This window comes from Daphnia carinata, chromosome 4 (assembly GCF_022539665.2).
Source record: "Daphnia carinata strain CSIRO-1 chromosome 4, CSIRO_AGI_Dcar_HiC_V3, whole genome shotgun sequence".
NCBI lineage: Eukaryota > Metazoa > Arthropoda > Branchiopoda > Diplostraca > Daphniidae > Daphnia > Daphnia carinata.
In genome coordinates, this window is record NC_081334.1 from 2675199 (window position 1) to 2692295 (window position 17097).

A 17097-nucleotide genomic window follows, 5' to 3' on the forward strand; every position below is an offset into this window, starting at 1 on the left:
TCATATTGATCCGCACGGCTAGCCCTTCTCTCTCTCTCTCTGTGTCTCTTCTTTCCTTTCGCTTTTCTCCTTGTGTGCTGTTTTCATCACACATCATCCAGCTACCCGGGGTCAGATCAAATAGTGCGCACGATTCCACACACAGCAAATGGAGAGATAGAGAGGGAGCTGTCTTTTGAATAAAATTGTTAGACATACAAGACGAGGAATACAATTCAACCAGCGACATCTAGAAGCAAACTATCCTCCAGTTATATAGCGAATGAAAACAACTGCTTTTTCGGGGGGGGGGGGGGACTATGGTTGCGCAATGGAGTCGATATCGCTGTATAGATTGTTGACAGCCAATTTACCATGTCATTTCCACGTTTGTTTGTTTTTTTTTTGTTGTGTTACGTATAAAAGCAGGGAATCCATAAAGATAAAACAGCCATTGAAATTGGGTTTTTATCTTTAGTCGATTTCTTTGTTTTGAAAATAATAGACCGGGAGATTTAAGGTACGAATCGTTTGCGACTTACCCTTTGATTTTTGTAGTAAGGATCGATGTCTTCTATGGGGACGGCGGTCAGTTCTGGCGAATAGACGGCGTTCAATCGGATTGGTAACGGCATGCCTTGCTCCAGCGTCGGATCAGCTCTCGGTCCTTCGTCCTCATCATCTTCATCGTAGCGCATCTATTCGATTGATCCACGGCGCGCAAAGACGATCCAGAACGAAGAGAACAAGAAAAATTCAAATTATTAACATCTTTGTACGGCATTGAACGCATCGTGTCAACTAGCAAGCAAAATCATACGACACTCTAAATAATAATAATAATAACAATAATAAAAAATAATAATAATACTAAACTACCGAAACAGAATCACACAAAAGATTTCTCTTTATTTTATTTATTTTTTTTTTTTTGCATTGCAACAACGTCCCTCATTCATCGGGATAGTGTCGAACGGCCCATCTCGTTTCTTTGTATCTTTGTGTGTGATTGAAGGAGAGAGTCAAAGAGAACAGATTCTATTGGCGCCGTTGGCTCTTTCTAGACGAAATTAATGATCCAACATGCACCAATGCCTCAAAATCTAAGAATTGTTATCACTCGATGTATGCATTTAAAAAAAAAATAAAATAAAATAAAATAAATAAACTGAAGCAACGGGCCGACCGGCTCGCCTACTGTCCCGTGATGTGCGAATAAAACTGAAGGCCAGTGAAGAGTCAATGTGTCCAGCTCTTTAAGTGAAGGGGGGGGGGGGCGATAATGAGATGAGCGCGTTCGTGCGGGGACCAAAAAGAGCGAGCCATCAAATTCAAAATGAAGGATGGACGAGAAAATAAAAAGGCTTTTGTTCGCTAACGTGCCATAACTGGCAGATTATTAGCGTCAATTAATGATTTCACGCGTCAAACGAAATTTGCTCTTTGAGATTCGCACGACGCGCAGCCCCATCAAAAGATGAACACATTCACGTAGGGAAGAAAATGGTAATTATTAGAAAATGTCTACGTTCAAACAAACTTCTTTTTTGTTTAAGGAAAAAGAGTGAAGTGAGGATTTAAACAAACAAAAAACTACGAAATGGATTAAGAATGAATTAAAAAAAAATAAGTTGGGGAGTTGCGTTTGCAAATGGAATCAACTCCAAACCGCTTCCCGCAATGTAGGGAAAAATCGGGATGCTCGCTCTTGTACCTCTAATTGAAATTCCTACCAACCAAAAATGTTTTGAACGCGCGCTATTTCATTTAAAGTTATCTAACAACTTAATGGTACGACGTTGTTTATGCACGTTTTCTAATTTCGAGATGCATGTTGCACTAAACAAAAAAATAATAATAATAATCTCAAGTGTCACACACCCCCAGCTGCGTAACATACAGCGGGAATTAAAAAAAAAATAATAATAAATAAATAAATGCAATCGTGATGACTTTCCAAGTTCTACTGGCCATTCAAAACAACCGATCCAAATCGTGTTTAAAAGGATTTGTATACAACTTGTTGAATGAAACGAATATAAAAAAAAAAAAAAAAAAAATGTTCTGTTTGATTCTTAGATCGGTTGGAAAGCGGCCAATCGAACGTGAACGATCCCACTGCGTCTGCGATGCATTCACGAGGGTGTTTAAAAATTAGTAAAATTCTCCGGTAATTAATTTCGTTAGAATAAATACGAGAAAGAAAAAGGGTAGAATAAGGGTGTGGCCAAAAAACACAAAAACAAAAAAAAAGTGGGGCAAAACAAATTAGATCAATTTTTAGCACGGCACGCGGGAAAATAATAATAAAACGAAAAGATTCTCGCAATCACGAAACGATGCAAAAGCAATTTCGAGTTCGGGATAATTAGCAAAGTGTGTAGATGCATTTCCAGCGGGCAAATCAGAGAAGAGAATCGAGTGAGTGGGAGTAAGACATGCAAAGCAACGTATCCACCCAGGGTTACCGAGACTTTCACGAAAGGGGAAGGAGAGGTGACTCCAGACAAGATTAGGGAAAAAGAAAATCATGTCGATTACGTCATTTAATCAATCTCGAAATAAATGCATCTAAAGGGGAAATCTTTAAAAAGTGGAAGCTCGTCAACCTGCAGATTGTGAAAACAAAAACGCCCCTTCACGTTGGCCTATTATAAACGTTCGCGTGGTACGAAAATGTGAATATGTCGTGCGTTCACATTTTGAAAAAAATAAATTCACGAAAGAAATCCCTAAAAAAAAACGGACAAGTTTTTAGCCGAAACGAGTTTTTGGAAGCGCTTTGGGACTATAACTGGAACGTCCACCGCTTTTCTACCTCATCGATTTCGAGGTGGTCCCTCATGTCTCTCAATACGGGGACTGCGCCGTTACGCAACCCAAGTATACATATCTATATGGTGGAAGGGGCAAGGGGGAGGAGAAGCTCGGCCCATCATGAAAAACTGATGGCGGTCCCCGTCGATCGTCCACGCACGGTCGATTTCGCTGTTTTTGTGATGTCGCCCCTCAATCGTACGCGCCCGTACGATTATCGCGCGAGAGTAACGCATACGCTCATTTTCTCTTTGCAGCCATTGGGTCCCACTGGCTACGTTTAAATGCCGCGGGGGTGTGTCAACGCAAAGAAGGGCCATCGAGGGACATCCCCGGCCGAATGCAATTGAAAATCGACAGGAGCAGCTGTGTCGTTGGCTATCGCCATCAAACGGGCCCAGCGATTGTTTATCAATCGTTAACGAGCCTCCGCTGCATAGATACGCAGCACAAGCGGCGGAGTCTCTAAAAACAATAAAACGGTGAGGGGCGGCCTCTCACTCTCTCTCTCTCTCTCTCTCTACCGTCATAACAATGGACGTATCGATGTGCAAAAGCTCATTCAAGTGTCATTTCAAATTCTCGAGGCGCCATCAGCGAAATGGCTTCGCCTCTTAATGGATGGCGAGGGGGGAGGACGCAGTCAAGTGTCTTTTTGTGTTTGATGAAAGAGAATTTCGGCGTTAGTGCGTGCGGATGTTTGAAGCTACTGAAACTAATAAAAAAAAAACCATGTTCAACAAATAGCTCGAACTAGGGGAATGGACGCCAGGAAAAACTCAATTTGACGAAGATGCGAGAAGGCAGAGATCAGATAAAGAACGGAAGTGAATACGGCAAACCAAAACACAGCAATCAAGCAGAAAGATTGACGTAGACAAGTTGTTAAAGAAAAATAAAGGAGAGAAAGATGAAAGAAGAAAAAGGATGTAGAGAGTTCATTTCCTTACTTCTTTATTCCTTTTACGGGGCTTCAGGCCCAATCTGACCTACATATAGGGGACCCCACAATCATTAATCCATTGCCACATCGTCCTCTTATATTATTAAACTCGAAACTATTCAATCGCTCGTACTTTGTCAATGAATTTAGGTAATTTAAGCCTGGCCAATTTACAAATTTTTAAACGACGGACTTATTCAAACAAAAAAGGGGCTCCTGAATTTCTGACTTAAAATGAAAGGAAAGAAAAGATGGAAATAGATCAGTAATAGACACAAAAGCAATAGAGTACATGAACACGTAGCAAAAGGACTTTCCAATATTCGATGGACAACACGACAACATCGAGAGTATTTAAAAAAAAAAAAACAAGTGACGAATCAAATAAAAGACGATGAATCAATAATTTTAGCTTATTTTTTAAACTTGACATGATAATTAGGAGAACATTGAATGGTTACCTCGCTCTCCTCCGCTTTCTTTTTGCGCTCGTTCCTCTTGGCCTCTTCTTCGGCGATCCGCGCCTCCGATTGGACCAGGGACTCGCGCGTGTACGGACAGAACGCCGGTCGCTCCTCTTCGTCTTCATTGCTCTCCGTTTCGTGATCGCCGACCATGATGCGAGTCCCCCGGCCAACGAGTTGATTAGACTCACGGCCACAGCACTCTCCAATCAATCACTACGCACCCTACGAATTTATTAGGGAACAAAAAAAAAAATTAAACGATTTTTATTTTAGTAGCTGCGTGATTTTTTTTTTTTTAATATAAATATAGTGATATACCTGTTTAGACAGGACGGCCCCTGCGGCGATTGGCTGGTTGCCACTTTTAAGTTGCGTGCAGGCAAGCCGCTGGATTTGCTTCTGTTTTCTTTCACTCAAGAAAAAAATGTTTTCACTTTGTTTTGAATTCTTTCTTCAGGACGGCCGGAATTATAGTATAATATTATAACAACCAAAAGTCTTTCGTTGCTTTCAAATCGACTGTTTTTTTTTGTTTGTTTGTTTTTTTGCCCCGTAGGCTAACACACTTTCGCCTAAGAGCTTCGAATTTCCCTGCGGGCGATGATGACACTGATTTCACACAATGAGCTCCTTTATTCTTTTTTTTTTTTTTTTTATCAGTCGATCCGCCGCACCCAACACTGATCCGCGTACATCACTCCAGCCGTGTGATGAAAACGGAAATCCGAATCGAATTGAATAAAATAAAAATTAAAAAAAAATAAAAAGGAGAAGGGGGAGGGAGAAGAGGCACAGAGAGACTAGAAGATGCGATTGGACTGCACTAATAAATGCGTTAGAGTTGCAAGAGCAGAAGAAACAACTGCCGGAGCGCCAAATAAGCCCTGCCAGTCATCAACAGGAGCCGTTTGTGCGAAGGAAGCCGATGCTGACGATGCGGTCCGCTCGCGGGCATTCACCATCAACAACGCGACGAGCGTCAGCAGCAACAGCGCCGTCCCATCCATCCTCAATGTTGTCCTATTTTTTTATTCCAAGAAAATAGAAATTGAAAAATTTGTTTGTCAACAACTGTTTGAGAATAACATAAAAGATTTTCAGAATGAAATTAACATAAAACCGCGCCAGAATGTGCCGCTGACGAAAATCGATGCGAGACAAGATTTGCTTAAATCTTTTACATCTTATGAATTTCAGAACGTTTAAGGTCAACGGCAGATTTATGTGCCGCCATCTCTATGTGCATCGTTTGTTTCAGTCTGTACGCACATCGCCATGTTCTTTTCTTTTTTCGCCCCAACATAAAAAGGAACGTGACCACCATCCATTACATGAGCTATCCTACAGAGAGCAGTGCGCAATCCTCTTGATTGGATAGACTACCCCAACACACAAAAAAGAAACGGATCTCTTGCAAACTCTGCAGAAAACAAAGAAAAAAAAATGGCCTCGCACAGACAGACTATCAAGTTACGCGAATATCTAGGTCATTGCATAACGAGTGGCATAAAAGGGTAGCGCGAAAAAAATTTGAATGAAGCGAAGATTGGCAAAAAAAACAAAAAAAACAGAGGCAGTTTGCCCTCGAGTTACACCCTTTAACGCAGAGGGGGGTCGCATTGGGGAAACATAACAAATATCCGGTAAACAGGCAAAAGCGGAAGCAAAGCGGATGGAGGCGGATTTGGAATGAAATAGGGGAAATGCTAGTCTCCTGCCCACAAGCACCAACGCCTACACCCAATACATGAAGCTAAAAAAAAAAAACAATAAATACAAACTAGCAGAAAAAATAACGTGAAATCTCCGGGAAAAAAATTAAACGACAAGTTGATAAGAAGCAAAATATCCGAAAGATCAAACGAAAAAAAAAAAAAATGTCTGCGTTGCATCTAAATTCTTTTGTGCCTATCCTCTCTGCCGGCTGTATACATGTTTGATGCGTGTGTGTGTGCCTGCGTGAGTTTTGTATAGCTCCCGGAGAGAAAGAATGGGACTGCGGAAAAAAAAAAGAACACGCACCAAGTTTCGCCTCTGTGCTGGCAGTGCAGCTCTTCGTGTGGGCAAAAGGCGAGGCTCGCAGCCCCTCGCGGATCAATAGGGAGTCACGTTACTATGGTAACCCTAGCCAGCCTTTTACGAGAGACACAGAAACCGAGGGACACAGAGACTCCCAGACTGACTGGGGGCCAAAGAATAAACCAAGAGGGAAAATATAAAAACAACACCCAAAGGAACCGAATTGGAAATCGGCAATCCGATTCTGAAAAATGTCTAGCAAAACACAAAAAAACAAACAAACAAAAAAAAAATAGTGCACCCCCATTTCTTTGGAGGGGTAGGCAGCAGTGGATCATGCATTGATACCCTGGATTGGCGTGAGAAACAATGCCAAACGTGCTGATGCGGGACCCTTGGAAAACAAATATTTTCTTGGGGAAAGTGAACCTTCCGCTTCATTTCCGAACACCTGAATTTATTTTCTACATTGACACATTGTAAAACCCATTCAATCCAAGAGCGAAAGATTTAAATGGATAGCAACAGCTCGCCCTATTCAAACTGATTTCCCAAAATAGGACGAAATTAATTGAAAAAATTCGAATGTAAATGTCAAACTACGATGTGAAAAAACATATTTAGTAAAGTAGGAGGAACACAATCGTCCACACACTGTGTCTCCATGTACTTACGTCGTTATAATCAGCGCTTCTAGAATAACATGACCGAAGCCGGTCAAAGAGCCTCTGATTACACGACACTGCACATCGTAACGATCACTTAAAGGTAGGCACAGTGAGGGGTGTAAGGGGAGGATGGGTCCCAATGTTTAGAAATAAAACAACAGAGAGGCTCGTTAACGATGTCTGACACGTCCGTCAAAAGTCTAGTGGTCTACTTGAATTTCATTTTCTACAAGTTTGATTACCCGAGTATTTTAAACGCATTCGTATCGACGAAAAAATGGCGCGAATGAAATCACCCATTGAAACGAACAGGAATTTCATTTGCGATTTTAATTTTTTACATCTTTAAATGAAATCAAATCAATCAAAAAAAGTTGGCTATAATGCAATTTTAAATAAATGCCTCGTGTTGCCGAACCCATTTGAGAATAACGGCTAGGCAGGGACTTGTGCGAATCGAGTACAAACGTAAGAAAAGAAGAATGGATTATAGTCTGTGAAAAAGAAAGTGGGATATATCGCAAGAAAACTATCCCAGTTTCCGGCCAGACTGTATCCGTTTTCAAGCAGGATAAAAAGTGGGAAATGTTATTCTAGAGGAGATTTCTCACGCACAACAAACAACCGCAATGAGTGGGCTCTCATGAGTAAACTAGTTCGGACACACCCCCCAGACTACAATAACATTTTTTCAAAATACTCGATTCGATTTTTTGAATCATAAAAAAAGCCCCAATCTGACGGTAACGCTCAAAAAAATAGTAAATGATTTAGTGTATACATTATAGAGCAAATAGCATCAATGGCAGTACAACTACTACTACCACAGCGAGGTCTATATATATATATATATATATATAAAGAGTCAAGAGTAGCAACATTGCCAGCAGCTGGTGACAGCCCTTTGTGTGTTTGACGTTTTTTTTTTCCCTACAGTAACAGCAGTGATCTTTCCTTTTTTTGTTGTTTCTTATTCTCTACTTGGATGAAAAATACACAAGAAAAGGGACTGCGTTTGCGAGACGGACTGTTGCAACAACGCCGGAATAAACTAGGAAACCTCCCTTTTTCTTGTTTGTGCCTTAAAAGTTTCTTGTCCAACTTGACAGCGTCGTGTTGGGAGAAAAACTCTTGTCAAACGAGATTCACATTGTTAAATCTACAGCGCATATTCGTGTAGCTCATTAGAAACAATTGAAAAGAAAAAAAATGGCGGGCAATAATGAAAGAAAAAAATGGCGGGCGAAAACGAAAGAAAAAAATGGCGGGCAAAAATGAAAGAAAAAAAATGGCGGTAAAATGAAAGAAAAACGCACCATTGAGCGAAATGTAGAGGAAAGCTGGGCCAATCACTTGCTGGGCGGCGTACATGTGTGTTTGATTCGATATTCTTCTTTAGCTCTTTTTAAATGATCACAGCCGTTATTTGCACAAACACTTCAATCGAATTGACGCATCACCAGCACTTGGACACAAAGGATTTCTCTTCGATGAGACACTGCAACGCTTTTGGAACACTTAAAACATACAACACTAATCACAATATAAAATTGTTCAACGCCAGAGGAATGTGAAAGAATTTTCTGGCAAAAATTTTAAAAATGTCTAACAAAAATTTCCACGATAGAAAAATGAATGGATGTGTGCGTATTTGAAACAAATGCGTTGGCTAAAAAAAAAAAAGGATCTCTGCAGTGGGCAGCAGTTGATCGACGAATGAGACGTACACGTTCGTTGGCTGTTTGTGATCTACTGTAGCTCGTTTACTTTTTCTTACATCGACAGAGACGGGCACGCAGGAGCGACGCGCAAACACACACTGGACACCTACACACACGCAGAAAGACACACTCGACGACTGAAAAAAACCCTACATCTACAGCCCTGGACGATAAAAAGAGACGAATTTCTTACGTCACTAACACCGGTAGAGGGCCAATTGTTCTTCGTGGAAGAACAAGTTTCCCTTTATCGAGAGAAATGAACTCGAAGATGAGTCCTGGTCACTAGCAAAAGACTAACTAGTGCGAAAGGGTTCGACAGAGTGGATGGCCCAGTGGTTGTAGCGCCGTCTGCGGCAAAAAGCTCGGATAGGAATACAATAGTTGTATGCAAAACTATTACAAGCAACGAATGTAGAAGCTATAAAGACTTTTAAGACACACAAAAGGTTGGATTCAAGTGTTCCCCGCCCACTATTATATACCTTTGGCTTTCACGAGGCGGGGGGGGAGCTGAAAAGCTGAACGCAAACGAGAGACTTCGGAATGCTGCACACATGCGGGACGTGTGCACACACTGACACAAAGAATGAGGAGAAAGAGCCACCGAAGAAGGGGCGGAACATCCGCCGGACGCATGCGCAATTGCCAATTTTCGATCGGCTTAAATAAAAAAAAATTTTATTTAAAAAAATTATAAAATAAAAATCAAATTGTTTAATTTGCGTAATATTCGTAATTTAATGTATTCCTAATTTAGGGCATATTTTTAATGGGCATTGATTCAATTAATTTGTCAATTTATTAACCCGTTGCCAAGTGTATCAAAAATCGGCGAATTTCAACACGTGTAGCAGCCATTAGGGTTGGGAACCCTTTCCGAAGGGGAAGGGTTAGGAAAAGAGAAAACCACCAACTTCTTGGGATTTGGTAGTGAAGATAACACAAGTTTTGCTTCATTTTCTTCAAAGAATTAGTTTTGATGTCCCAACCTACTGTCACACGTTGAAAAGCAACAGTTTCTCGAAAAAAAACTAAAGGAGGCAGGGTAAGAAAGTGAAAAACTAGAAAGATTTCTAAGTAAATAATGGCATTAACATCAAGGACACGAAGAACGTTGTATAGTAATAGAACCACAGTTTTTCAAAAACAAAGTGATTAAACCATCAAATTATTTCCAAGTGATGAGTTCGAATTTTTGTGTGACGAAAGCAGAGAAATAGCCCTACGGCTGTGAAAGGCACAGGGTTCGAATCCAGCCACGTCCAGTCCTTTTTTCTTTTTAAAACAACTCTTTTTTCATAACAAACTTTAATTTTACTTAAATCCTAGTTTGACCCTTACAAACAATTTTGTTTGCAGGTGTAACGATCGCCTAATTTGGGGACAAACCGAAGCACTTCATCCCACTTTCATGTGATGTTAATGGAGAACATCCATTACGTACTGGACACACTGATGTAATGACTTATTTTCAAAATGCAATTACCATTATCAACTATTTCTAGGTTGCATCTTAAAAAAAAAAAAAAAAAAACTTTGGAAATTTCTTATAGACATTGGAATCGCAATTGCATTTCCGTCTCTCGTTTTGTTTACGCGCTTATGCGACAGGAATGAAATGCGTCCGAGGACAAATAAACGGATTGGACCAAGACGCCGCATCAGCAGCTGCGAGTCGTCCAACATTCTCGGCGGACGCTATTTAGAAAGGACACAATGGTATTCGCTTGTTACATCCGGCCAACGTTCAAGTGAGTGTCCATTCCACATACGCACAAAGTCACCGTCCGTTTTCACAGAAAGCCAACTCAAAAAAGGAAAGTTTGTGCTCTGATGTCGGAGGTATTTCGTGGGGACAGTGCTCCAATATTGCGAGAAAGCTCTTTTCATTTCCCAAGTATCGATTCATTTCCTTCAATCATAGAAGGCCAACTTTAAGTGACGTATACACAGTTTTTATGGACAGTCGACAACAACTGATTGACGCAGTCCCATATTTTTGCGTGTGCGCACCGCTTTTAAAAGATTCGTAATTTGGTGAAAGAGAAATTGCAAACATGATCACCTCCGCCCGGCGTCGTCTTATTTATTGGTCTTTGTGCTAAAAGAGAAATGGGCCTGTAATATTGTTCCATTGAATGGAGCTCGGCACTTCCGCACTCGGGCTCCTATATAGGGAACGAGAGTTATCCGCATTTATCGTACATAGCAGCACATAATGTATATATATATATATATATGGACGGATAATAGGAAATAAGATGGAAAGGCTGACGGATGCCCTAGCGGCACGATGGTTCGCCTTATTTCTTTCTTTAAAATAAATATATGGATTGTGTGTACACACAGATAACGAAAAAAAAAAGATTTTTCCTCCAAGAAGAAGATTAGACGGCGTTGATTCACGCGGATGTGAAAAATCTTGGCCCGCCTGATCCAACAATAGAATGGGCTCTTCTAGTAATAAAAAAAAAAGCCAAAATCATATTCGATTGTGGCCATGCACAGCTTGTCCACAAAGCCAAATGATAATTATCATCAAATAATACGAAAACATGTGTGGGCTAACGCAGCCTACTGGTAAACACTATAAAGCAACACACACACGTTAGTTTCTAACCGAAAAAAGATTATAAACGAGTTAAAGGTTCATTACAGGCAAACGCAGCAGGCGTGGCCCACCCGTCGACTGGGGCCTATAACACCCGCAGTGATTCCCGGATTGTGTGTGTATACCTTTCTGATGATAACGAAGCCAGTGTCACTCCCGATAATCATCACATTTTTTTCTGAGGGGGGATTGTGTTTTATTATTTCTAAGCGAATCAACGATGTATATGTTAAATGACGATACGTTTTTATTCTGATTATCTTCGTCAGCCATGTGTAAAAATAATTTTTCCTTTTTGTTTGTTGTATCGACTTTTTGATTTTGTACTGTCTGCAAAACTCGTCACATGTAGACTTTTTTTTTTTCAACGGGTTTTTCGGCATGGCGGATTGCAAGTTATAATATATTCAACTGCATATCTATATATACTATAGTCTAGTGTATATATATATATATATATATGCCAGCGCATATATAGAATCGTATATATACGCGTATTACACATATCATCCTGCGCATGGAACTAATGGCTGCGTGCAGCTGGCTATCACGCGATTTGCTTTCTCTTGATACCACACTCTTTCTCTCTCTCTCTGTGTATGTTCGCTCCCGTTTTATTTCATTTTTTTTTTCTTTTTGCAGCTTGGAAAAAGGGTGGATAATCCGCACCGAATGTTATAAAAGAAAAGAAAAAGCGGGTCCGACGGTAGCTCGTCCCTCGCTCACTGTCTCACTGGCCCTCGCTTTTTTATGATGACAAATAAATCACGACGTCGTCAAAGCACAAAAAAAAAAAGAATGTTTAGGTTCTATTGCAGTCCCGCAATCTAATACTCAAAAATGCTAGCAGCTATATGGCCTAGATAGCGGCGTATATACTAGTCTAGCTCCAGCATTTCCTTTTTTTTTTTATGTAGGGCTGCGTTTCAAGTGTATAAATGTTTAAAAAGAAAAGGGTGGAGCCACTTGCTTTAATTTTCATGTTGCTCTTTTTAACTATGGAATGTGCGTCAGTAGTATAGAAAATGATTGGATCCTTACGTTTAAGCAATTAGAGACAAATTTTGGTTCTTTCGAGTCTAAAAGAATGTGCCAATTTTACACGTTTCATTGGCTACACATTTTTATCTTCGCTAAATGATTTTCATTTTTGCACGCCGAAAATATTAAATATATGTAATGAATCAGACTGTAACGTTTAGTTACAGTCATCCCTGTATAAGCTGAAGAAAGACAATGAGTTTTCTTCTATTGAAACGTTCTCTAATTCTCACGGAGCTCAAGTTTGTTAAACGGCCGAAACAAAAAAAAGCTTAAAAAAACAAAACAGAATTTTCTTTTATTTGCGGATGCACCGCCATCGATTGGCTCCTTTCATTCCCTCTTTAGTTTTTCGGGACTGTATTTTTGCTTCCATCTCTCCTTGTCTTTCTCGTGCGTATGTATCTCGACTGCCTCTTGTTTTCTCGCTTTCTCCATTGTTGTCTATCCATTTTCGTGCCGAGTTTCTTCGCCCATCTGTCTTATAACATAAAAAAAAAAAAAAGAAGAATAGTCTCTATAAGCCAATGATATGCGTGTGGCCATTTATAGATCACTTGATTGGATGCTCTACATATATATAGGGTACGGCAACCCATACTGCTGATTTTCTTTTTTAGATGCAGAAAGGCCAATTGCAAACGGCCGTAATCTTGGACAGTATCGGATTCATGTCGAATCCATCGATCTTCATAGACTCCGTTTCATTGGCTTTCATTGGGATTCAGCCACTGGAAATTCCGATCGGCACTATGATCGTTCATTAGCATCGTCGATTTGCGTCCATCATCGTCAATGAGATTGCATCCCATACAAACCGAGAAACTGTTGATTTCATCTTTAAAAACACAAACATTTAAAACAAAAAAGGCTATAATACGTCAGTGCATGTAACAAAACTCAATGGGGGATATGTGTTCCAGTACAATCTAAATAGCTTTTCATCGCTTCTTTGCCGCATTCAGCAGCCATTGCAGCATGTAGACCGCATAGGCAGCAAGTTGACCTCTTGCTGTTCTCCTCTTACACACACACACGCAGAGAACATAGTATATAACCGGGTTTTTTTTTTTGTTCCTGGCTGTATATACTATTGCAGCTGGTTGGCGTATATAACGCTAGCTCGTTTCTATTGATTTATCGAAAGTCGACCTTTTTTTTTTATTATTCTCCTTGTGCTATAGTCTCTACCCTGCTTTTTTTTTTCAAACTTTTGCCACAACGATTCACGTATAGGTCGCTACAGTGTGGCCAAATGAAAGGAAACCGCATTAGAGTTTGGCCGGCCTATCTTAGGCATAAGGTCCACATGCAAATGGTGCCGACATCAATAATTTAAAAACTGCCAAAGATGATCTGTACATTTATGGATTTTGTGATGCATACTCAAAAGGTTTTTTTGTTTTGCGATGAAAGTTGGAGACCTTGACAGTTGAAGCATTTTGGTATGTGTCCTTAAATGCATGTCTACCGTCCATTGTAGCTCAACCTGTCTGCAACAAGAAGAGAGTCGTCAGTAACATCCTTTTTTGTTAAAATTGATCAATTCCCCGCACTATTTTCTTCTTTTATAGGTTTCCACATAAAATCATAACCTTGTGCACACTGGTCTAGACGTTTCAGATATGTTTATAACGTTCCCCAAAGAAATGCTCGTAACCGTTACGCGATCATGCAACGTTCAGCGGAAACTTCTTTCGGCCTCTGCGTCAATCGAATGAAAAGAGAGGGAATCCATATTTGCATATTTCCAAGAAAAAGGGAAAGAAGAAAAAAATCATGAAGATGAACCAGGTGTTAAGAAGAACACGCTGTATACAGTTCGCGTAACATTCGTAAGCAATAACAAGCTGCAAAGGAGAGTTGCTATTTCAAACAAACTGTGACAGTAGACATCGTCTTCTTGTTTGCCCTGTTTATCGATAGTGACTTTCCACCATTGTCAATTTTTTGCTCTGCCTATCGAAAAAGAAGGGAGCTGTGTGACACTTTATCGATTTACTATACATCTGTGAAACTCAAATGCACTCCCAATCCTCTGTTGCGTAAACCCATTTTTTACTTTATCCTCTCTCTCTCTCTCTCTCTCTCTTTCCGTTGAATAATTAATAAAGCTAAATACGTTTGAGAATGAAAAAACAAAAAGCTGACTCACTGTTCTACACAAGTGCTCAATAGCGAACATGCAAGACAGTAAGGAAAATGGTTAGCCTATCTCAAATATAAATGAAAAAAGAGTTGAAAGAGATTTATAGTTGTAGCTCGACTAAGGTACTCTTGTTAGACACTGTCTCTCTCTCTCCCTGTGTGTCTATAAAGAGAATAGTGAGAGATGTATAGCTTCAGAGTTTCGGGGTGGATGTCGCCAGCAAATAAACCCGATCGCAGTCGGAGCGTAATGATCCCGTCAACGGTCGACAACTCGGCACTCACGCCAAGAAGCCTCTATATATCTCCTGTTATCGTATAAGGCCAGTATATATACATACATCCATGTATATATATATATATATATTTCTGTTTACATTAAACGATCAAGAAAATATAGAAATACACGTAAAATAATGCGTTGTACTATTCAAAGGCGATCGTTTGTAATTCAACTCACGCAGCGAATATTTTCTCTTTTGATTTTTATATTAAATGCGTAAGAGTGTCCTTTACGAAACTTGACAGCCTACGCAGATTATGGAATGGGAAAAAAAAAGGGACACACTTCTTTTGCGTCATCCGTTGCATTCGGAGGAGAGCACCTCCATTTTCAGAAAATCTTGGCATATCTTATAGATTCTGCGTTCGGTTGTGTGCGTCTGCCGAACACAGAGAGCGGCATACAGAAAGAGCTTATATTAAATATACATCTCTCTCTTTTTCTTTTTATCCCGTTTTATTTTTATTTTCTTTCCCCCTTTTTTTTTGCATTGTTCGTTGTCTTATATATTTTATTCCTTATCTATATAAATTCTCCCATTTCCTTTCGCGCGCTGTCCTTATAGAGTATATCTATTGATTTGATTTGCTGGATGGGCGGATGCGCACCAAGTCTACATAGCACCGCCACACCGACGCCGCAGTAGACAGGCGTCGCAGAGACATGTCATCGAAACCTCTCTCTCTCTCGACGAGTTGGACCGATGTAAAGCGAATTGTTTGTTTAAAAAAAAAAAACATTTTCAAAATAGACATCGCATACATCCTTGAGAAACGCATAAAAACTCACGAAAAAAATAGCTGAAATATCTTACCGATGAAATAAAATATTCAAAATGATTGAAAACGGAAATCAGTGGGTGTTTAAATACATTTTCTACGTAGTCGATAGCTGTGTTAAGTTAGCACTGCGGGGGAGTATAGACATGTACGTAAGAAGAGTTATAATGGAAGAAGAGGGGGACTTTTGCTTGTTTGTTTTTTTGAGCTTTTGGTGGGACAACAAAACAATTGGAATGTTCCGTCTACTGCATTGTATACGTCTGATATTATATAGATCCGTTCCACTGCTGCGCAAGTGCAACCCCCTGACGTCGTTTTCCATCATTCCCCTTGCGCTAGAAAATGTAAAACGAAAAAAAAAAAAATCCATGAAAATTCAAAAATAATATGAAATGTTGCACACCATTTTTTTTGTTTGTTTGTTATGTAAGTAAAAAAAAAATGTTGAATACACACAGACAAGAAAATGCGCTTTTGGTCCCCATTCCGAGCCTACCGCATCTTATCTTATTACAAGGTGGATGGACAGTGAATAAAAAAAAGGGATGGCGTGCATGGGCGAACTTGACGTGCTCGTTCGTGTCCCGTTGCATCGTTCACTGAACATCACCATTCTCATCATCTTCTCCGTTTCCAATTATCTAAGAGCAACGAAATAAATAAAGGACACCCACCCAGTCCCCTGGCCAAAAACAAAACACAACCGTCACGAAAATCAAAGCTTTCGCATATACGCCCAACTATATGAAAAAAAAGGAAAAATCACGATGTCTATACAGCCCCATTATTATATGCCTGTACAGTGTGAGTGTATTTGTCAGCCCATGTCGCGGGGATGGACAGATGGCACTATAGGGACGTACACTCCATAACACTGTATCTGTTTTTATTTTTAATTGAATTTTTAAAAAATATAATATTTCATAGCTGGAATGGTCAGAAGATGATGTCATCCATGGCTGAACATCGTCCAGGGCTTATTTCTTTCCCGTCAGTACTGGGCAGCACCGCGAAATAAGAACATGTTCTTCGACGCCTATCCGAAAGATGCCAAACAAAGGTTAAACACCGCCCCCTGCTTATTTTGGTACGTTCAAATTTCTTTAACTGTAATGTCTTCTTTTATGTGTATGTCCTTAACAATACGGTTATTATAAGGGTTTTGTAATATATAGTGAAATGGCAAAGCGTAGGGCGCATGGTATAACGTCTACTATAGCGCCACGCAAAGTCAAATAAATCGCCCGGCTTCCAAAATCACCCGTCTCAAATGTGTCTGTGTTAGTCCAACGTCCGACCAGCTAAATTTATTGACTTGTTCCTACACTCGCACTGCACTGCTTAAAAAAAAAAAAAAAAAATAGATAAAATAAGTTTAAGAAAAAGAGAAAGGATTGATTGGGTCAGGGTAAGGACCTTATCGTTGTCCGTGCAGGCATCGCGGGACCTTTGCGGTTTTTTCTTGCAAAGGCAACAGAACGTAATTTTTATTTGTAAAGCGGAAAAGAAGAAAAGAAAAGAAAAAAAGCAAGGGCGCTGTTGCCGCGCCTCTCCCTGTTACTCCGGCTCTCTTAACCCGGACGTACCCATGTCGTGACATCGATCCCATTTTTAT

At 40.0% G+C, this 17097-nt stretch overlaps 1 protein-coding gene across 1 annotated transcript in view; it reads right to left on the minus strand.

Moving 5' to 3' along the window:
• LOC130694690 (sodium channel protein para-like) overlaps positions 1-9176 on the minus strand; it is a 31808-nt gene extending 22632 nt beyond the window's left edge. Inside the window, exons 1-4 of the mRNA XM_057517791.2 lie at positions 8210-9176; positions 4525-5226; positions 4201-4428; positions 522-677 (exon numbers count right to left, since the gene is read on the minus strand). Coding sequence (XP_057373774.1) covers positions 522-677; positions 4201-4356 — 312 coding nt within the window. The 5' untranslated portion in view covers positions 4357-4428; positions 4525-5226; positions 8210-9176. The remainder of the gene's footprint in view (positions 1-521; positions 678-4200; positions 4429-4524; positions 5227-8209) is intronic.
• Positions 9177-17097: the final 7921 nt, after the last annotated feature.